This window comes from Solenopsis invicta, chromosome 16, assembly GCF_016802725.1.
Source record: "Solenopsis invicta isolate M01_SB chromosome 16, UNIL_Sinv_3.0, whole genome shotgun sequence".
Lineage (NCBI taxonomy): Eukaryota > Metazoa > Arthropoda > Insecta > Hymenoptera > Formicidae > Solenopsis > Solenopsis invicta.
Genome location: NC_052679.1, coordinates 22946890 through 22965547, shown reverse-complemented (window position 1 = coordinate 22965547; position 18658 = coordinate 22946890). Strand labels below are relative to the sequence as shown.

The following is an 18658-nucleotide window of genomic DNA, read 5'->3' as shown; positions in this document are numbered from 1 at the left end:
CAAACGTTCTGATTATAATAACCAGAGTCCTACTGTAATAACCACAAATTCGCGTTTCATTCTGCTTGGTTTCACCAGAAACACTCAATCATACAAGTTTTGTTAATGTAATCAGATTATTTTTTTCAGTGTGGGTGAATTTGAACCCGGATCTTTAGCACAGAGAGCAAACTCTTCTTCTTCTTTGTCTACTTTGTTTTCTTTTTCTTCTTCTTCTTTGTCTTCTTTTTCTTCTTCTTCTTCTTCTTCTTTCTCTTTTTAAAGGCATAACATGTTAATTCCATTGATAATCGTCTTCATGAACAATGTGGGAGTGACTCTCTGTTGAAGATAACATCTAATTCTAGGGTGAGTCCATTTCTTTGGAGGTCTCCCTAGTGGGTGCTTTTCTGGTGATATTCCGTTTCTTGCAATTTTAGGACGGTCGTCATTCATTCCGTCTATATAGATATTCCACTCTTTTCTTCTGATTTTTATGAACTTTGTAACATTCTGTATTTCTCATTGCTTCCGTAATACCGGTTTGGTACTCTGTCAACCCTAAGTTGAGAGCAAACTCGCAACTCCTTATGCCACATCACAGCAGGCTACTGCGGGTTCCAATATATCAGCAGCGAGGGGAAAAGAGAGAGAGAGAAAGAGAAAGAGAAAAGGAGAAAAAGAAAGAAAAGAGACAAGGCGTGCGCTGCGACGACGATCAAAGAGAAACCGACGACGATCAAGCGAGCGTCAGTGCATTGTTAGAAGATATCAATTACAGTTTCCCTCTCCTTATCGCCGCTATTTTTTTTTAGGGAAACGTTAATGGATCTACAGATCGTGTGACAATACGGAGAAGATCGACGATGTTGACAGACGATTAAAGCAATTTCATCGAAACGGCTTTCGTCAAGGACCGTCTTCGACCTCCCGCGCATTGCATCAGCGAACTATTACCGCGCGCGATAGTGTTGAAGTATTCACATTCGTAGAATTGCACGTTTCATTCTATCGAATAGAGTATCAAGTCTAGCCACGTAGAATTCGGAACGAGGAGGACGCTTACACGTACTTGAGGAAGTTTCGTGGAAATTCGCGTTGAAGAGACGCGAACGGAGACACGATCGACCGACGACGTAGATCGTTCACTCGAAATTCGTGACGGAGGGAAAATGGAAACAGTGACGGTAAATGAGCCGCAAACATTCGAAACACAAACTCGATCGCAGCTCGCTAAATTCGATACCCTCGGCGCTGTCTAAAGCAACATCGTTTAAAGGCCGCGTAACGTCAGACAACAACCGAAGTGCAATGCGAACGACTGTGTGCACGCGGAGAGTGTTATCGATTATACGGGAATAACGTTTTGCCGGGAATAACACCATGCCGTGTTTGCAACCGCGAAACTAAAGCGCCGGATTGACTAGCGGGCAGTGTATGATCAAATGTATCGGCGAGCGTACATAACGTGCGGCATTAACAAATCCATCCGACCGTATAATTGTGAAAATATTGACGGAAATTACAAATAATTTCCAATAAACGAGGAAGAGAAAAAAACGCTGACGTAACGATTAACGCTACACCGATGACGTAGGAGCAAGAGTAATTAATTCGGCAAAATTTCACCGTCGTTTCTAAGAGAGTCCAGTGACAGACTTGAGAATAATTCAGAAACGGACTGCAATTCCCCTGTTTATCTTCTGTGTAACGCTGTCTTTTTTGATCGTTGAAGTTATAATAAGAAAAGTTGTATAACATAAATTACGTAGCGTAACGTCTTGGCAAATACTCGCGTAAGGTATAAATTAATCGAGAAATAATTAATTAAAAAATCAAACGTAACTAGTCGATAAATTAATACACGAAAGAAGTGTGATTGCTCTCGGGTTCAAGGACCATCGGTAAACATCGAGCTTCTTCAAGTTCTAGTCCTGCCGAGTCGAGTGAATCGATCGGCTGCAGTCGTAAAGTCTTCGGTTGTTATTTCTGATAGTGCGAGAGGATTGTGGTGCTCTGTGTGAAAACTGCAAAGATCACAATCCGTACGACCGTTCTGAGTACCGTTACATTTAAGTGTCACCGCGGAAGAAGAGCTTCAATATCTCGTTATGATCGCTCGAGATGCCTCGCGCGTCCTACCGCATCTCCCGTCGTCGTCATCGTGCCCGATATCCTCTGGAGTCCTTCGACAGGATCGCATGGGCGTACCCGAGGACCGCGAGAGTTAATTAAAATGCGAGAGCTGAACGCCACCGCATGCGCTGCTTTGTACGACGGCGTCGAGTGGTCAAGCCTGTGGAACGTGATTACCTTAATCGTCTTGGCGATCGTCGATGTCATGGTGGTGATAGGTAACGTCCTGGTCATTCTGGCCGTTTATTGCACCAGCAAGCTGAGGAACGTAACGAATATGTTCATCGTGAGCCTGGCGGTCGCCGATCTGATGGTCGGCGTCGCTGTCCTGCCATTCAGCGCGACCTGGGAGGTCTATAAGGTAAGATCTTTTTTCAATGCGTTAATTGGGAACGGAGTAACGAAGAGAAATTAGATGTGAAGCGAAAACGGAGATAGCGTTGAGATTAATACATTCAATTCTCTATATATTAAGGTGCGATTTTTCTTACCTCTCCTTGCATCATGTATTTTCGAAAAACAACGTGAAAAATAAATTTTGGTGACAAGCAGAAATTTTTTTATGAATATCTATCCCTGCTAAAAAATTGAAAAAAGATTTTCTGTAATATATCATAATTATTTTTAAGAAACAATTGTTATGAAGCATATTAAACCGATCGTTAATTGAAATAAAATTTAAAAAGAATAAAAGTTGTTTCTGGATTTTTTAGCGCAGAGGTAGACATTTATTTAAAAATTTCTGCTTATCACCAAAATTTATCATTTTTTATGTCTTTTCTGAAAATACACGATTACGTTATAAATAAATTAATAATAAGAAAATACATGAATACATTAAAATACATTACACATCACGATGCCAATTTTATGTTGGATGCCTATTTTATTCCAAATAGGTACCATTTAGTTTGCTTACTAAATGGTAATTATTTTCCACGTGACTTGAGGTGCTTTTAGTAAGCTTAAGAATGTCGTGTATATATGTACTTTGATTTTACCAAAAATATTGAAGAAACAATTAAGATATTATTAGATAATGGTTATTCTTTCTTATTTATTTTTTCTACAAAAACAATAATAAAATTATTATTTTATTATTGTTTTTGTTTATTTATTATATATGTATATGAGGTGTCCCGAAATTCACGAATCAAAATACAATACCAAGAACGTTAAGCAAAATAATTATTTATAAATTTTTACTTAAAATAGTAATTTTTTTTTATATAAAATTTAAAACTTGTTAATTAAAGATTTAGACGCCTGTCATGCGGTCATTAATACTACCATACGCGAAACTTACGGACATGTGACTGTCTAAATGTAATTTGTGATACCAGGTTTAAATTGTTATATCTCAAAAATTATTGTTAAAATACTAATACTTAAAATAAACTTAACAAACAACTATTATTTAATAAAAATAATTGGGTGGTTTTGAATATTAAAAACAGCTTGAACGAAAAAAGAATAAGCCAACCTGGATTATACATGCTAATATTATTTATAATGATCAACAATATATGGATTTAAATAATAAATGTTTTGACCTCATTATTAAGTCATCATCTGTGTTATAATTAGAGAATACTTTTAATTGTGTTATGTCGTAATGAATATCAATTTAATTGTTACACATGTCGAAATTAGACAAAATTGAAAAGTAAACCTCGAGACGCATTAAAAATTAATGTTCCGGATATAAATGGATCTAAGTAGTACCTCTGAATAATATCGGAATATAATCGGGATATAAACGTACTGTTTTCTTTCGGAGTAAAACTTTCCAGAGCGATCAGACCGCGTGTAAAATTAAAATATTGTATGGAGACCAAACTGTCTATGTTTTTTTTTTTCAATATATATAATCGTGTAAACAAAATTATATTCTATTAAAATATATTATTTTTCTAGTAAATATTAAAAAAGAGAAGAAAAGCAATGTAACAAACAAAAAAAAAGCAGCGTTCAATAAAAATCATTTTTCGGGTCACAAAGATTCGATCGCGCTTTATTAAAGCGGCGCATCATGTTTTGCGCTTTATATTGCCTTGTCACTGTTGCATCTTGAATCGACGGCATTCACTTTGTCGCAATCAATAGTGCATTTTTCACACAACAGCCGGGTACAATAGCATCAATCGCAGCGGCATTATGACGTATCGATACAACGACGAGTAGTTGCCTACCAGCGAAATTTCATCTACTGGGACATTCACTAACGCACGGTTTTCGACAGGATCGATTTACCCTCATAGTTTGGACAAAGCGCCGAATTCTGTCTCACGCAATATCCGCTTGTTGTCACACTGGCGAGGTGTATTTTACAGGTGGTGGATGCGCATTGTTTACAAAAAATATTAGTATTTCGACGAAACGTACGCGAATGTAATACTTGAAAGCGCAGCCTCTTCAATATTTGAAGCTGCAGTTTCGATTTTAATTTGAAAACCACTCTGGAAAAAGTTTGGTAATAATAGCCAAGCTTAGATGGAAGTTATTAAGTTGATTTGATAAAACAATTTCAATTAAATGTTCTGTATCAATGTAATAAAACATTATAAACCATAACAACAACAACATAACAACCGCCACCAAAACCACAACTATCACAAACACTTTCACAAATACCTTCACAACTACCCCCATCACAACAATTATCATCACTATGACTATCGCCACCATCGCCGGTATTGCTATTTTTGCAACCGTAATTCGCAATCGCGTACCGTAACAGCGTATCACAACGCAACCGCATAGAACCGTAACCGCAGAGCAAACACAAAAAATCACAACTGCAGAAAACCGCAACCGCGGAAAACCGCAGACCGTAAAAAACCGCAAACCGCACGAAACCGCAAACTGGAAAAAATCATAAGCGGCGAAAGACTATAAACCACGGAAAACCGCAAGCCGCATAACCGCCACAATCGCAAATTGTAGAAAACCGCAGTGGTTGTGATTTTCTCGGTTAGCGATTTTTTGTGGTTTTCTGCTGTTTGTGTTGAAACTGATAGGACAATGTAAAGCGCAAAACATGATAGCTTTAATACGATCGAGTAAATCTCGATCAAATTTTTGTGACACAAAAAATAATATATATTGAACGCTATCTTTTTATTGTTATTTTGCATTTTACCTCTCTTGTTAATTATTCTCTTAATATAACCAAATATTCAGTAATATTCTACTGTTTGATAAACATTCAGCAATTGATTACTTACTTTGAATATAATTATTAAGTATCACTAAATATTTGTTTATAATTAAATAATTACTAAATATTTAATCAAACTTTTAATTAAATTATTTTATCTTCATTATTATTACGAAACTTTCTTTCAGTGTACAATTTAAGAATCTTGTTTGTGTTCAACAAATACATAATTTATTTTGCATTTTTGAACGTCAGAGTTGTCAATCTCAGCTCTTCTGTTTAAGATTTTTACTATTACAATATAATTAATCGATTGGATAGATCTATCTGATGGTGTTATTCCCGATCTTTATTGCAACATTTTTACATAATATACCTTTTGTGCTACAAAACAATTTTTGTACAGATTTTCCATTATTTTCTAATCAGTTAAGATGTTTCTGTATGCTCGATATATATTTTTTATTAAAAAGAAATTGTCACACATGAAGAAAGTGATACATCCAATGCACGATTTCCTTCTTTTTTCCGAGAATATCGCATCGTTAATCGCAAAACACTCTCGTTTCTCTTTCACTTATCTTTTTCTCACGACACGACGAGGTAATTCCTTTGGCGTATCTCCTAGGGACTCGTTACGCTACTCCTTTGAGCTTTGTCTCTTTTTTTTTTTTTTTTTTTTAATACGATTAAGAAATATCGCGGAAAGAAACGTGCGGTGGAACATTTTATCTTGAAGTCGCCGAACGCGAGCAAAACCGATTTAAGAGAAAGATGCAACAGTTTATTGGCTTTTCCCTTTGGTTCTTCTAGCCTGGATTTCCACGTGTCTATAATATTCACGTGTGCATACACGTGCGAGTGTTCACCAGAAATCTGGAAACGGGTCGGTGGACAGTGGATGGAGTATAGAAGCAATGTGAATCTCTTTTAGCCGAGAATGAGGTGCTCCATTTAACTGGAGTTTACACGATACAGCACAGTTAATTCATCGCGCACTTACGTCTCTTTCTCCGAAAGGTCTTTCCTCCTCCTCGCTTCTTTCTTCCGGAAAAATTGGTCGAGTGACGCGGCATACAGAGTCTTCCGAGCGCAAAAAAAAAACAATAAACATCCTCGATGTAGAGAGACGCCTAGTATATATTTGCGGTTATATTTCAATGGGAAACTTAAATAACTTTATTCGCAGATCCAAAGTCAGATATTGATTGCTGCAGGAAGACACAGCGGCATGGATGCTAAATAAGAAATTGAATGTGCTGCATAGATTTGCAATGTTGAATAAAAAATAAAAATAGATATCGGAGTATTGGAAAGTAAAAATAAATATTGGCATTTTTTAGTATTCAGTTAGTTTATGCTAATGTCAATCGAACGCCATCAGAAACAAAGAAAGAGGAAGAGATAAATGTTATAAGCAAAATGCTTACTATATTAATTTAATTTTTTTCTCTCGTTCGAAATTCAACGCCTCGGGACATCGTTTAATTAACGTCCCACGAGTATGCTGATAGGACGTATCTGTGTATACTGTCTAGTAATTATATGAGATAAAATTGGCTTTAATTAAATAATGTGCTGTCAGGAGAGTTTGAGAACAAAGATAAAAAATGGAGATAAAAAGATAAAACGGTGGATATAGAGAAGTACACATGAGTATATATTTAAACACACTTCTACAGTTGCGTGAAAAATAACAGTAATTAATAAAATTTTTCTTTTGTCACTTGTCCTTAGTTACTAGTAACACTGAAGATTTTATGGAAATCTCTTAGAAATAATTTACTAACATGAAAACGCTAAGAATGTTCATCACATTTGTCATTTTTCTTTGCAAATATCTTCAAATTTTATTTTTGCTATAATATTATTGTATAGAACGTTTTGAATTTAATTAGCAAAGTTTCTTCGAAAAGTGATAAAATCTCTTTTTCGACAACTTATAATAAATTATCATCTAAAAAGCTTTCTCGAAAGCGAAAAATTTTGAAAATCCTATGATTAAGTCGCGGGAAATGGAGCGAGCAATTAGTAAGTTAAAAAAATTAGCAAACGGATGCGGGAGCACCGATTTAGTTGTAATTTGTCGGTGGCCGTGTACAATGAGAGCTACAATAATCAGACTGTAAATAATGAAGGTTAATTACTGAATTCCGATATCGGTAATACGCGTAACATCACGGACCAAAGCCAATTCTGAACAGGTGGTTGTAGTCCCGTAGAGATGCGCGTCGCTGTATTGTTCGTCATTATACGGATGCGTCGTGCATGCAACGTGAACGTGGAGATGCGCGCATGCTGCATGCAGTACCTGAAATTCCATTGTACGTGGTTACATTATGAATCACTGTCCGACCTGAATGGGAATTGATCCGACGATTGACACGTGCCGACCTCGCGTCTTATCTACTCGCTAGGTTTTGCGAGTAACAAGATACGCATCGCTGTCAATTACACGCATGAACTAACCCGCCTATCAGCGATAAGCTTCGCCCTATTTCGATACTCGGTGTACGGACGGTTATTTTTGTCTAAATTTTGAGTGTTACATTTGACAATTCAGCTTTTTACACACATTAAGACCCATATTCTCTACTCACTTTTATCGCTGAAAGCTCTTAAGCTTATAGTAAACTATATGCTTAAAAGCTTTTTTATCGATAAAAAAGAATAAAAGTAATTCGAGAATGCAGACTAAATACCTGAAAAATTATTGGAATATATTAGTAAACTGTATTACAGTAAAATCAATTTTACATTTGAAGTTAATCCTGCTGTTTTGTTTGGCTCTATTCGTTCCAAAACGTTCAAAATAAAAAAATAAGAACTTATAAAAAGAAATAAAATAAATCTGTTTTTTTACCAGTATTTTATTTAAGAAATTTTTTAATGATTTCCTCTGTTAATATATAAGATCTCTTTTCTGTGAAAATTCGTTATTTCTTTCTGTTCTTCGACACATATAGAAGCCTCGTGATTCTGATTGAGAATCGACAGGTCATTTTTTTCTAATCTTTTTGACCTTCAATTTTTAACATATTTATAATTTATGTTAATAATTTATCTCCTTTTTAGATTTAGTACGATCTGATTAACAATATTAATTTAACATCGAAGACTAATCATTATAATTGATTATCCCACGACTGTTCCTGGTTCTCATCTACAAAAAAGAGTGCTTTGAAATATTTGAAATTTTTTCTTATCTCATACTCATTTTTTATCTTTGAACTTCTTTTAACGTCCGACATTTATCTACATTAATTTTACAAGTTTATCGTGGACATGACAAACTGCTATTTCTTTTAATTATCTATTATACTTTGGTATTTCGGTCATTCTGAAAAATAGAAGATGTCACATCAGTATCAGTTTGTCTTAAATGCTACTGTATTATTAAATTAGTTTTTATTTATGTCATTTATTTACCGCCGAAGAAGACTCTGTGCAGCTCAAAACGCACGGTTATATTAAAAGATATTATTGTTATCTTAATTTGATAAATGTACACATATATCAGTTCCTTATTTATATAAAAAGTTATCGTTGTTAATTTGATTCAAATTTATTAAATACACACATATTTGATGTTAAATAAATTTGTTGTTAGGTAAATTTTCTCGTTATTAGGACTATTGATTTTAGATTATTGTTTACTTTTTTATTTTTTAAAACTTTTGTATTGATCTCGAAACGATATGGAAGTACATAGAAAATTCGAACGGAACAGCAGGATTAAATAAAGAATAAAGCTTTCGTTATTGTTCGCGCCGAACAGCGGAAGATTCTTTGCCATTGACGTATTGTATTGAACATATTTCTTTCAACATCTTTCTCTCGAAAGGTTTGGATATACGGTAACCTCTGGTGCTCCGTGTGGCTGGCGGTCGACGTTTGGATGTGCACAGCGTCGATATTGAATTTATGCGCCATCAGCTTGGATAGGTACTTGGCTGTGACCAGGCCAGTCAGTTATCCTCAGGCAAGTACCCTTCAGCATTCGTGAAAACGATTATCTCTAGAAGATCAGACGCGCTTTACGCGCGTCAATGCAACCACTCAATTCGACGAGAGATGAAGTGAAATTAGAAATAAATTTTATAGAAAGATCTTAGAATCACTTAAAAATTTATATCCCTGTTGTTCAAAATACTCCCTCTGCAATGCTCTACTTCGGAGCGTCGATCTTTCGTATTTTAGAAAATTGAGACAACAGAATAACAGAAGCGTAAATCCTTGTGCGCGGCGAAAAATGAAGAAAACGAACGTATAATTGAAGAAATGCGAATTCCCTCTTCTGAAGCGAACGCGATTATGCGGACTAATCGCATTATCTCCTTATCTTTGCGATTATTGCATCCCTGACGCGCATCTCCTCGTTAATAGTGTCTCTTTTCTTTTTTCATTTCCGTAAATCCAGCTTATGTCGACGAAGAGGGCTAGACTGCTGGTTGCCACCGTTTGGGTTTCGAGCTTCGTTATCTGTTTTCCGCCTCTAGTGGGCTGGAAGGACAAACGGGTGCGTACCAGCCGCGGCTAATCCGCCTTCGTACTGTAATTTCGGGACGATTTTCAATCGTCGTCCGATCGACCCCAGCCGAGCCATTTTGTCCGCGCACGCGTTTTTCTTTTTAATCGCTTTCCTCTGTTCTTGCAGTCGCACACCACGTACAATGACACGTTTCCCCTCTACGGCCCGTCCAACACCACCACTATACTCGTGCCGATGAAGCCGTGCCCATGGATCTGCGAGCTGACCAACGACGCCGGCTACGTCGTTTACAGGTGAGTCCCCCAAGGCCTCTTGGACCCTCATTACATACATATTGGATTATGGCGCGTAGTAGCGAGAAATTACGCGACACTTGTGCCTTTATGCATCATTACATCGGAATAAATTGGCTTTCCGTCGTCCGGCGAAATAGCACGGTGCTGTAAAAATAATGAAACAGCCGAGAAAATTTTAATGCCTTTTTAAATGTCTTCTTTCTCCTATTAAAGAAACATTATATTATTTGATTTACCTGGGGGAAATTAAATTATTTTAACGTGCGCTGCGAAAATAAATTAGAATATTATAATTGAATTTTAAATCGTGTTTATATTTAAATATGTTATATTTACATGTAACTTATTAAATAATTAATATGTGCAATTATATATAATATATATAATGTTATAATATTTAAATAAAAAATTTGAGTAATAAGTGCACGTATTAACATTTAACGTGTGGGAACCTGAAAAGGAACTTAAAAATATAATTGAAAATTATGATAACTTTGAAGACAACAATCACGTTAACTAAAAATGTTAATTTTTAAGCAGAGATGTAGCAGCTCAGAGATATAAAATCTTCATTTTAAAAACGGATAAGCCGCTCGAGAGATGAATAGATTTATAGCTCGACACAAATAGTGTGTGCAACATTAGCTCTTGAATTAAATCCCAAGTTTCCTAAGACTCTGTAGATAAGACTACGTCAATACGAACGATTTTTATTTCTATATCGTTATATCGTATTATGCGCGTCGATCAAGGTCGATTGATATACGCACTGTGCAGTGCCGATCAATAAGCTAATAATTCGTAAACGCCTGATGGGTTTCAAGTGTTTGCCAACGACTCATGTTTCTCGATTGGATCAACTTGTCCATTATTAGAGCCAATAATCGAATTAATATTTCCGATAGTCTGGTCGAACTGCGCGCGAACTAGCTACGCGTAAAAGTTGTTCAATATGTTATTGCAAAATGGAGATAACCGCGATTATCACCAGCGTGACGATAATCGCAATCGCACTATCGTGTTGCAGCGCCCTAGGCTCCTTCTACATACCGATGCTGGTGATGCTATTTTTTTATTGGCGAATCTACCTCGCTGCGGTTTCCACGACGAAGGCCATTAATCAAGGTTTTCGAACAACAAAAGCCTCGAAAATGTTTGGCACCAGGTAAATCCTCGCGCTAGCTTTTTTCCGAAACTTCCGTCTACTACGGACTAGTGAATTTATTTTTTATAAACCCGTAATCGATTTTTGTCATACATTTATTCGTATTGCTTTTATACGTACAATGTAAATACCGTACGATGTCTATCATCTCTCGCGTAAATTGCTTTTTTTTTATCTACACGAAGAGAACAGTTTTGCTAAATCATCTAAAAATTTATTTAGATACAGATGTATAAATAATTTTGTTTCACCAGTAATTATAAAAAAAGTTCAAAAGCATAATGAGTAATGCTCTAAAAAAACTGTTGACATTCGAGCAATCAGTTCAAGCACCTTACATAATTTAATTTGATGGAACGAAACTATAATTTTCAGTTTTCAGACAAGTTTTTTATATCCTTTAGCAAAACCGTTCTTTCGATGTACTTAACCGAACTCAGACACTAATTACATTGGCCGACACCATTTTAGCCTTTAAGTGCAGCACGAAAATATTTCTGATAGATTTTGATGTATTGATTATGAATGTGATCCCAAAAATATTACGTCAAGTTTTTGAGATATTCTAACTTAAAGGTGCAAAAAATAAAGCATTTGATCATTTTTAACGACTCACAAAATGTCTAATAATTTTTTTTAGCATCCAGGCAGATGTTACATTAAAGTATGATTCTTACCCTTCCCAACGCATATTCGATTACTATAATCCGACTTTTTTTTCTCCGAAATAAAGCAAATTAAATTTTTCTTGTTTTTCAACGTCAAGTGTCAATCTTTGTACCCATCAACTTTTATATCTCATATTTTTTTCTCAAATCCAATCTTTCTTCGACATATTTAAGAATTCTTGTATTTTCTTCATGTAGGTGTATCTTCTCGCGTTGAAAACCAAAAATTTCAATTATTTATTCTGTCTCAGCAAAAAAAAGTCGGATCAGAGCAATTGACTATGCGTTGGAAAGAGAAAGAATAACATTTTAATATAAAATCCGCCTGGATGTTGAAATAAAATTGTTGGACATTTTGTAAGTTATTGTAAATAGCCAAAAACCTCATTTTTTTTACCTCTAGGTCAGAATATCTCAAAAACTTAACATGATACGATATTTTCGTGGCCACATTCGTAATCAGCGCATAAAAATCTATCAGAAACAACTTTGTTTGTTTTAAGGCCAAAAAAAAGATTGAATTTTTATCGACCAACGTTCTATCACTACACATTTTTCATATTGTGTACAAGACAAATTGTTATGTCTTCTTATTATTCCATTTCTACGAAATAACGCTGCAAATAAATTTTTCTGCATTTTAATACACTTTTCTTTGTCTTCTCGAATCGTTGTTTCGCTCATGAGTCTGCGGTTGAGCTTCTTCTTTACGCGAGAGAGAGAGAGAGAGAGAGAGAGAGAGAGAGAGAGAGAGAGGAAGCCTTTTTATGGAAGCTTCATTATGCCGCTGACAGGCATAATAGAGTACGCCTATGCGGCAGCACGACGCATTTTCCTATTCTTATGCAGGTTCGACGAACAAAGACTGACCTTACGAATACACCGTGGCCGCGGTAGCGTCCACAACGGCAGCAACAACGGCAACTCGAGGAGCCCGGACTCGAGCAGCCGCAGCTCCGTCAAGCGGGAGAAGATCAAGATCTCGGTCTCCTATCCCAGCACCGAGACGCTCAACACGAAGTGCAACACCCTCGAGAGAACGCCGTCGAGATGTTCGCAAATGTCGGTTCATTATAGCAACGGGCAGACGCAGACGCAGCTTTGTCCGACCTCGCGAAACACGCACCTTAAGGTAAATTAGATTTTAATTAACTGCATTCGCGCAGCTCTCTCTCTGGGGACGCAATTAACCGTTCGATATGTGCGGCTTCTTTTTTTTTAATTTTTTCACTTTTTTTCCATTTTTCTCCTTTTTTTAAATAACGGTATCCTCTCTGTCGCAAAATTACAATTTTGTCGTACAGTTTTAACACTTCTGTGGCACAAAAAGCATTTTGAAACAAAAGATTTTTACCTATATATTTTTCATTACTGTGTAATTATAACGTAATAACGTGAAGTCCGATCGGGAGAGTGGAATTTACAGCTCTCGCCGTTTGGAATGATGTCGAACATGCGTAAATTTCAACATTTCACAGCCGCCCTACTGATGGTGACATTTTGTCGCTGCAATTTCGAGCGCACACGCTTTTTATTGGCGACTAATCGACGGCATTTTGCAAAATGAAACGAATCAAGGATCACTTTTTCGTTCAATAAAACCGAGGCACTCGTTCGATCGGACGAGGGGGTATCGAGCCGTATAAATTCACTCTTTTTTTCCTCTTTTTCCCTCGCTGTTTTGTTTCACGAGGATCTCCGAGCTTTTATTTGCCGTTTTAAATCGCCGATCGTGATTATTCTCCCGCATGCGAGTCCGTATCGCGCGGATTTACAGACGAACGAAACGAAGCAGGATATGGACACGCAGCCGTTCCGTTGAGGGCTTTCATGTTATGTAATAATCGCTGATATCGATAAATAAATAAATATATATGTGTGCGGAGTGTCCCATTTTTTATGGTAACAGTGAAATGTCACGGAAAGGAAGCATTAAAAAAAAAAAAAGTGTTTTAAACGAAAGTTGCATGAAGACTTTTCAAATCATGGTAAAATCAATTTTTAAAAACATTTTTGATTACTTTTTACTAGAACATTTTTTTTTAATGTTTTCTTTTCACTGTTTTCATTAAAACAGGGGACGCTTTGTATATTTAGGAAGGAAAGAAAAATATATTTTATTCGCTTTTACTTTGGCAGACGTGAATAATTTATCAGTGATATTGCGCTGTTTTTTGTAGACCAGCACAAATTAAATTCCCGTTTTTATAAGCATATTTTCGGAAACGCGAGCACCAAATAAAGATTTACAAGCAATAGAGGTATAAAACAACGACAAGAATGTCTTTGTGCTCTCGCACATAAGCGTGAATAATTAAATTTCAATCTCTGGAAAATTCTACAAATCGCGTTGTGCCGCTGTTATCTGATTTACGTTTTCGTTCCGTCCGTAAGAAAAGGTACGGGGACGTACGAAAACGTTCAGCCAAATATGATCGCGATGCCTTTGACAATGGTGACTCTGCACGCTGCTCGTCATGAAAGAACGGCCGTTTTACGGCGTCCGTAAATCTCGCGCGAAAGTGAATCTACATTTATAGGCGCGCGTGATACGTATGTGTGCACGTGTGTACGTGTGTGTTGTGCGTGCGTGTGCCGGAGTCGTAAAGGCCGACTTGTTAAATCCCCTTTCAGGTCGGTGGTGTCAATAGGGTCGGCAGCAGCAAAAGACCGAGCAGACGGAGCAGCTGTGAGAGTCAGGTGACCGGCGACGAGTTGTCGCTGCGCGAGATGACGCCGAGCAACGAGGAGAAGCCGCGAGTGATGAAGCTGGGCAAGAGAAACATAAAAGCCCAAGTGCGTCTCTCACGTCGGCTCGTTTTTACGGCTTTCACACACCTTGACTTTTCGGACAGCATTTTTCTTTTTTCAAACACTTATCAGTAATCTATGAAAACGAACGGGCAACGTTCGATAATTTTGTAAGATTTCGTACGAAATTTCTTTCTGTCTCGGTCGACTTAGTGATAACGACTTAGAGGTATAGATTATGCCGGAATTAATTGGTCGGAATCGCGTAGAGTTAATGGTTAAAATAAATGCGTATTGTAAGAGATTTAATATTCTTTTTTTTGCTAAAATAGCAGAGAAATGCATATTACAAGGGAGTTCGTATCTTCTACTTCTCGAAATGTTTTAATAAAGTAGAAGATATTTAAAAAGATTATGTTGATTTAGCTGAATACAAATTTGAAAATAATTTTGTTGACCCGTTACAGTGAACATGTATCGAATCGGTCCTTAGTCCTGTTTGTTGCTTTTGTTGCAATATGTCAACACCGGCAGATGCTACACCGGCGAATTATATATTGAAAAAAATGACAAGAGCTATCTATAAAAAATAGTTGGCGCTTCGATTTATTTACAATGTTGTTCAGTGTCAGCAAAAATGTCTTAAAAAAAAAAAGAATATTTTGATCGGAAAGAAACAAAAATAGTAGATGTAAAAACATTCATTTCCAAGTGATTTATTTTGGACATTTTCAATTCTTTTTACAGCATCTACCATTTTTGTTCCTCTCCCAAACTCGTATATTATAATACTATACAATTATTATGATTTTAGACTTTTTTGTTAATACAGCGTAGCACTGTAAATAACTTGAATGATACCAACTTTTTCTTATGGATAACTCTTGGCGTCAATTTCCAGCAATATATAATTTGTAGTATCTGCAGTGTACCGTGACAAATGCAACGTCATCTCTTCAAGAAAGTCCAAGCGCAACAAAGGCCTTTTGCCTTACTTAAAAAAGAAAAGCTCAACAGTGACGATGAATGCTGCAAAAAATTTGGACATTCTACCAATCAGTTTGAACGTCCTTCATAATTATTTTCAGAGTCCAACAAAATTATTTTCAGCAATTGTGCTATGTCTAGCAAAATTTTCAAGTACTTCAGCAAAACCGTTTCTTTCATGCAGGTGAAGAGATTTCGCATGGAGACGAAGGCGGCGAAGACCCTGGGCATCATCGTTGGCGGCTTCATATTGTGCTGGCTGCCCTTTTTCACCATGTATCTAGTGCGCGCATTCTACCCGAATCACATCCATCCAACCGTCTTCAGCGTGCTATTTTGGCTAGGATATTGCAATTCCGCGATAAATCCGTGTATCTACGCCCTCTTCAGCAAGGACTTCCGCTTCGCTTTCAAGAGAATCATCTGTTGCAAGTGCTCCTGCATACAACGCGCCAACACCCTGCGACGTGGCAGTGACGGCAGCCAACTGGCAATGAGGTCAGTGTTACAATTTGTATTACAAAGTGGACACGTGTAATTTATTTTTACACGGTTGCACGTTCTCGCGTCGTATAAACTTAAGTCGACGTTACGATTTGTGTTGCAAAGTGCGTGGTGCGACATTGCATTTTGCAATCTGTTTTTTACGCGATCGCGCTTTCGTAAAAAAGGAGCTTAAAAGCTTAAAAGAATCATACAATCTCATATATTTTAAACTCAGAGTTCCTTGTTATACGTCAGTTTATGGCGTATCAATTTTTTATCGTCCGTATTCGTTGAATTTAAACGCAAAGAAAGTTATTTTATATGATCGTAAAAAAAAATCTTTAAATTCTATCACGTTTTATGTATCGTAAACAACGATATATCAGCGATTTCTATATGGGAATCAATGTTTTCATCCGGTTGTATAAATGTATTTTTTTCGGATTGTAAAATGCGCGACCATTTTCATGACTCGGGCCTATTATAAAATAGCCAATTTTAGTTAAATCGTAGAGGTGTGCAAATAGTTCGAACTCAAATCGAATTACAACGGATCCAATTTACTTTCGAATCTGAAGAGCTCGAATTCGAATAATTAGAGAATTTCAAATCATCGATGAATCGATTTCAAATCGATCGTCTATTTTGTTTCATTTTTATTTATACGAGTATCTCCCACGTGACTAACTTGCATTAGCATGTATCAATTCTCGTGCCTATTTGTTTGTTCGATTTCCAAAACTTTTCTATCGTTCCTAAATCTTATAAACTACTCAAAAATTTAAGTACACAATGGACAAACATTTTCATAAATGTGCTACATTTCATATGTTTGTGTTATGATTCTTTAGAATTTAGATAATAAAATTGAAATTATTCCACATTTCCATATTTTCCTAATGAAATGCACTAAAATATTATACTATCACTTTAACAGTAACATTTTAATTTATAAGATATGTATTCAATGTTCATTTATTAGTTTAATACCCTCACATATCTAGTATCTATTATAAATTTTTATAATAAGTTATTAGCATGTCATTTTTTAAGGATAAATAATCAAAGGGCTAGTGAGAATGTTGCGCGGTACTCAGTATTTTTTTCTTGTTTTCAAACCACCAACTTTATTTTAAATCCAAGTGAACGTTTCGATGTCGTTTTAGAATATCTTCCTGATATCAATTCATTGACACGTAGTTTGATAACCGATGAATAAAAACGCGTTTGTTAAAGAATGTTCATTATAACAATGCAAAAAAGTATATACAATTCTGCTGATGTCAATTTGTATAAAATTTGTTAACGTCAGTGAAAATGGAAAATCCGCAATACCAGTTAAAATGAACTGTTTCGTAGTTGACGAACAAATGACAAACATCATTGTCTAAAATTATTTTAGAAAATTCTTACGATTAATTTTTTGTCTATTAAAAAGAATATCTGCAACGTCATTGAAAATACTTTATTGCGTTTAAATTAGCACGTAATGTAGATCCGGGTAAAATTTGATTGGAATTCGATTCGTACGCGAATCAGAGAGAGGAGAGATGAAAATTTCGGATTCCTCTCAATTCGATTCCGAAGATGCCATCAAAGATTCGATTCGGTTCAATTCGACCTCATAAATGCTTGATTCGCACGCCTGTACTAAATCAAGTTAAAGAAGAGTTTGCGGACCGTAAGCTCTAATTAACAGAAGACGCTTACCGGTGATTTTTCATAAGAAATTCACGGAACGATAATCGCACCCTCAGAGGCGCGTCTCACGGGAACGATTCTGCGTGTGTCTTGTAGGAACGAGCGAAGCCCGAGCTACTCGATTCGCATGGCACAGCACGGGACCTCCATCGACGACTCGGATCCGGATCCGTCGTTGGAGGCGACCCACTCGCAGAGCGAGTCCAGATGATTGTAGCGACACGTCCGAGCTGGCACGCAGCGCGTCACCTTCAATCCGCGATCCTCCAAAGCGAGGATATTTTCCTTCTGATGACGGCGGTGCTCCGATGAGGACCGCGCACGATAACGTCCTCGCGGCCTCCTCGACGCTTGGTGTGCCAACGTAAATCAGTTTCATCATTCTGCCATCAGACTGACGTTGCGTCAGCGTTTCGCGTAAATGAGACATTCGGCGAAGCTGGAAATGCCCGGACTCTATCTCCGTCTCGCCGCGAATGCACGAAATCGGTAACAGGCGGGTAACAAGCGACAAGTAACGTGCCACTTGCCTAACTTGTCTCGTTACTCTCTGTCGTTGAAAAGAAAAAAAAAAAATAACCCCCGACTGCTCGGCTTGTCCACGTAATCTCGCTACAACGGTGGCTTTACGCCAGGTCAACAGGGTAGTTGTAAAAGTCGGGTAGTTTCTCGAGTGAGGTGAGCAAATAATTTGTTCGCTTGATCTACTTCCCCACTAAATCGCGTGATCTCGCTGTAACGAGTTTGCACGAAGCGGGGGCGGTACGGTAAATCAAGTAGCGGACTGCTCTCCTCGCTCTCCTGTCATCTATCGTTGCTGGAAGAAGAAAAAGAAAA

At 36.9% G+C, this 18658-nt stretch overlaps 1 protein-coding gene across 5 annotated transcripts in view; it reads left to right on the top strand.

Moving 5' to 3' along the window:
• The window catches only part of LOC105199739 (octopamine receptor Oamb), a 174706-nt gene extending 156048 nt beyond the window's left edge, over positions 1–18658 (top strand). For 4 of the 5 annotated variants that reach the window (XM_026134966.2, XM_039458168.1, XM_026134965.2 and 1 more), the window contains 9 exons: positions 795–2476; positions 9120–9257; positions 9696–9794; positions 9933–10060; positions 11091–11228; positions 12746–13028; positions 14531–14692; positions 15819–16132; positions 17918–18658. In XM_026134966.2, the coding sequence (XP_025990751.1) occupies positions 2216–2476; positions 9120–9257; positions 9696–9794; positions 9933–10060; positions 11091–11228; positions 12746–13028; positions 14531–14692; positions 15819–16132; positions 17918–18032 (1638 nt within the window). In that variant the 5' untranslated portion in view covers positions 795–2215 and the 3' untranslated portion in view covers positions 18033–18658. The remainder of the gene's footprint in view (positions 1–794; positions 2477–9119; positions 9258–9695; positions 9795–9932; positions 10061–11090; positions 11229–12745; positions 13029–14530; positions 14693–15818; positions 16133–17917) is intronic. The other variant, XM_026134967.2, reaches the window with a different exon arrangement.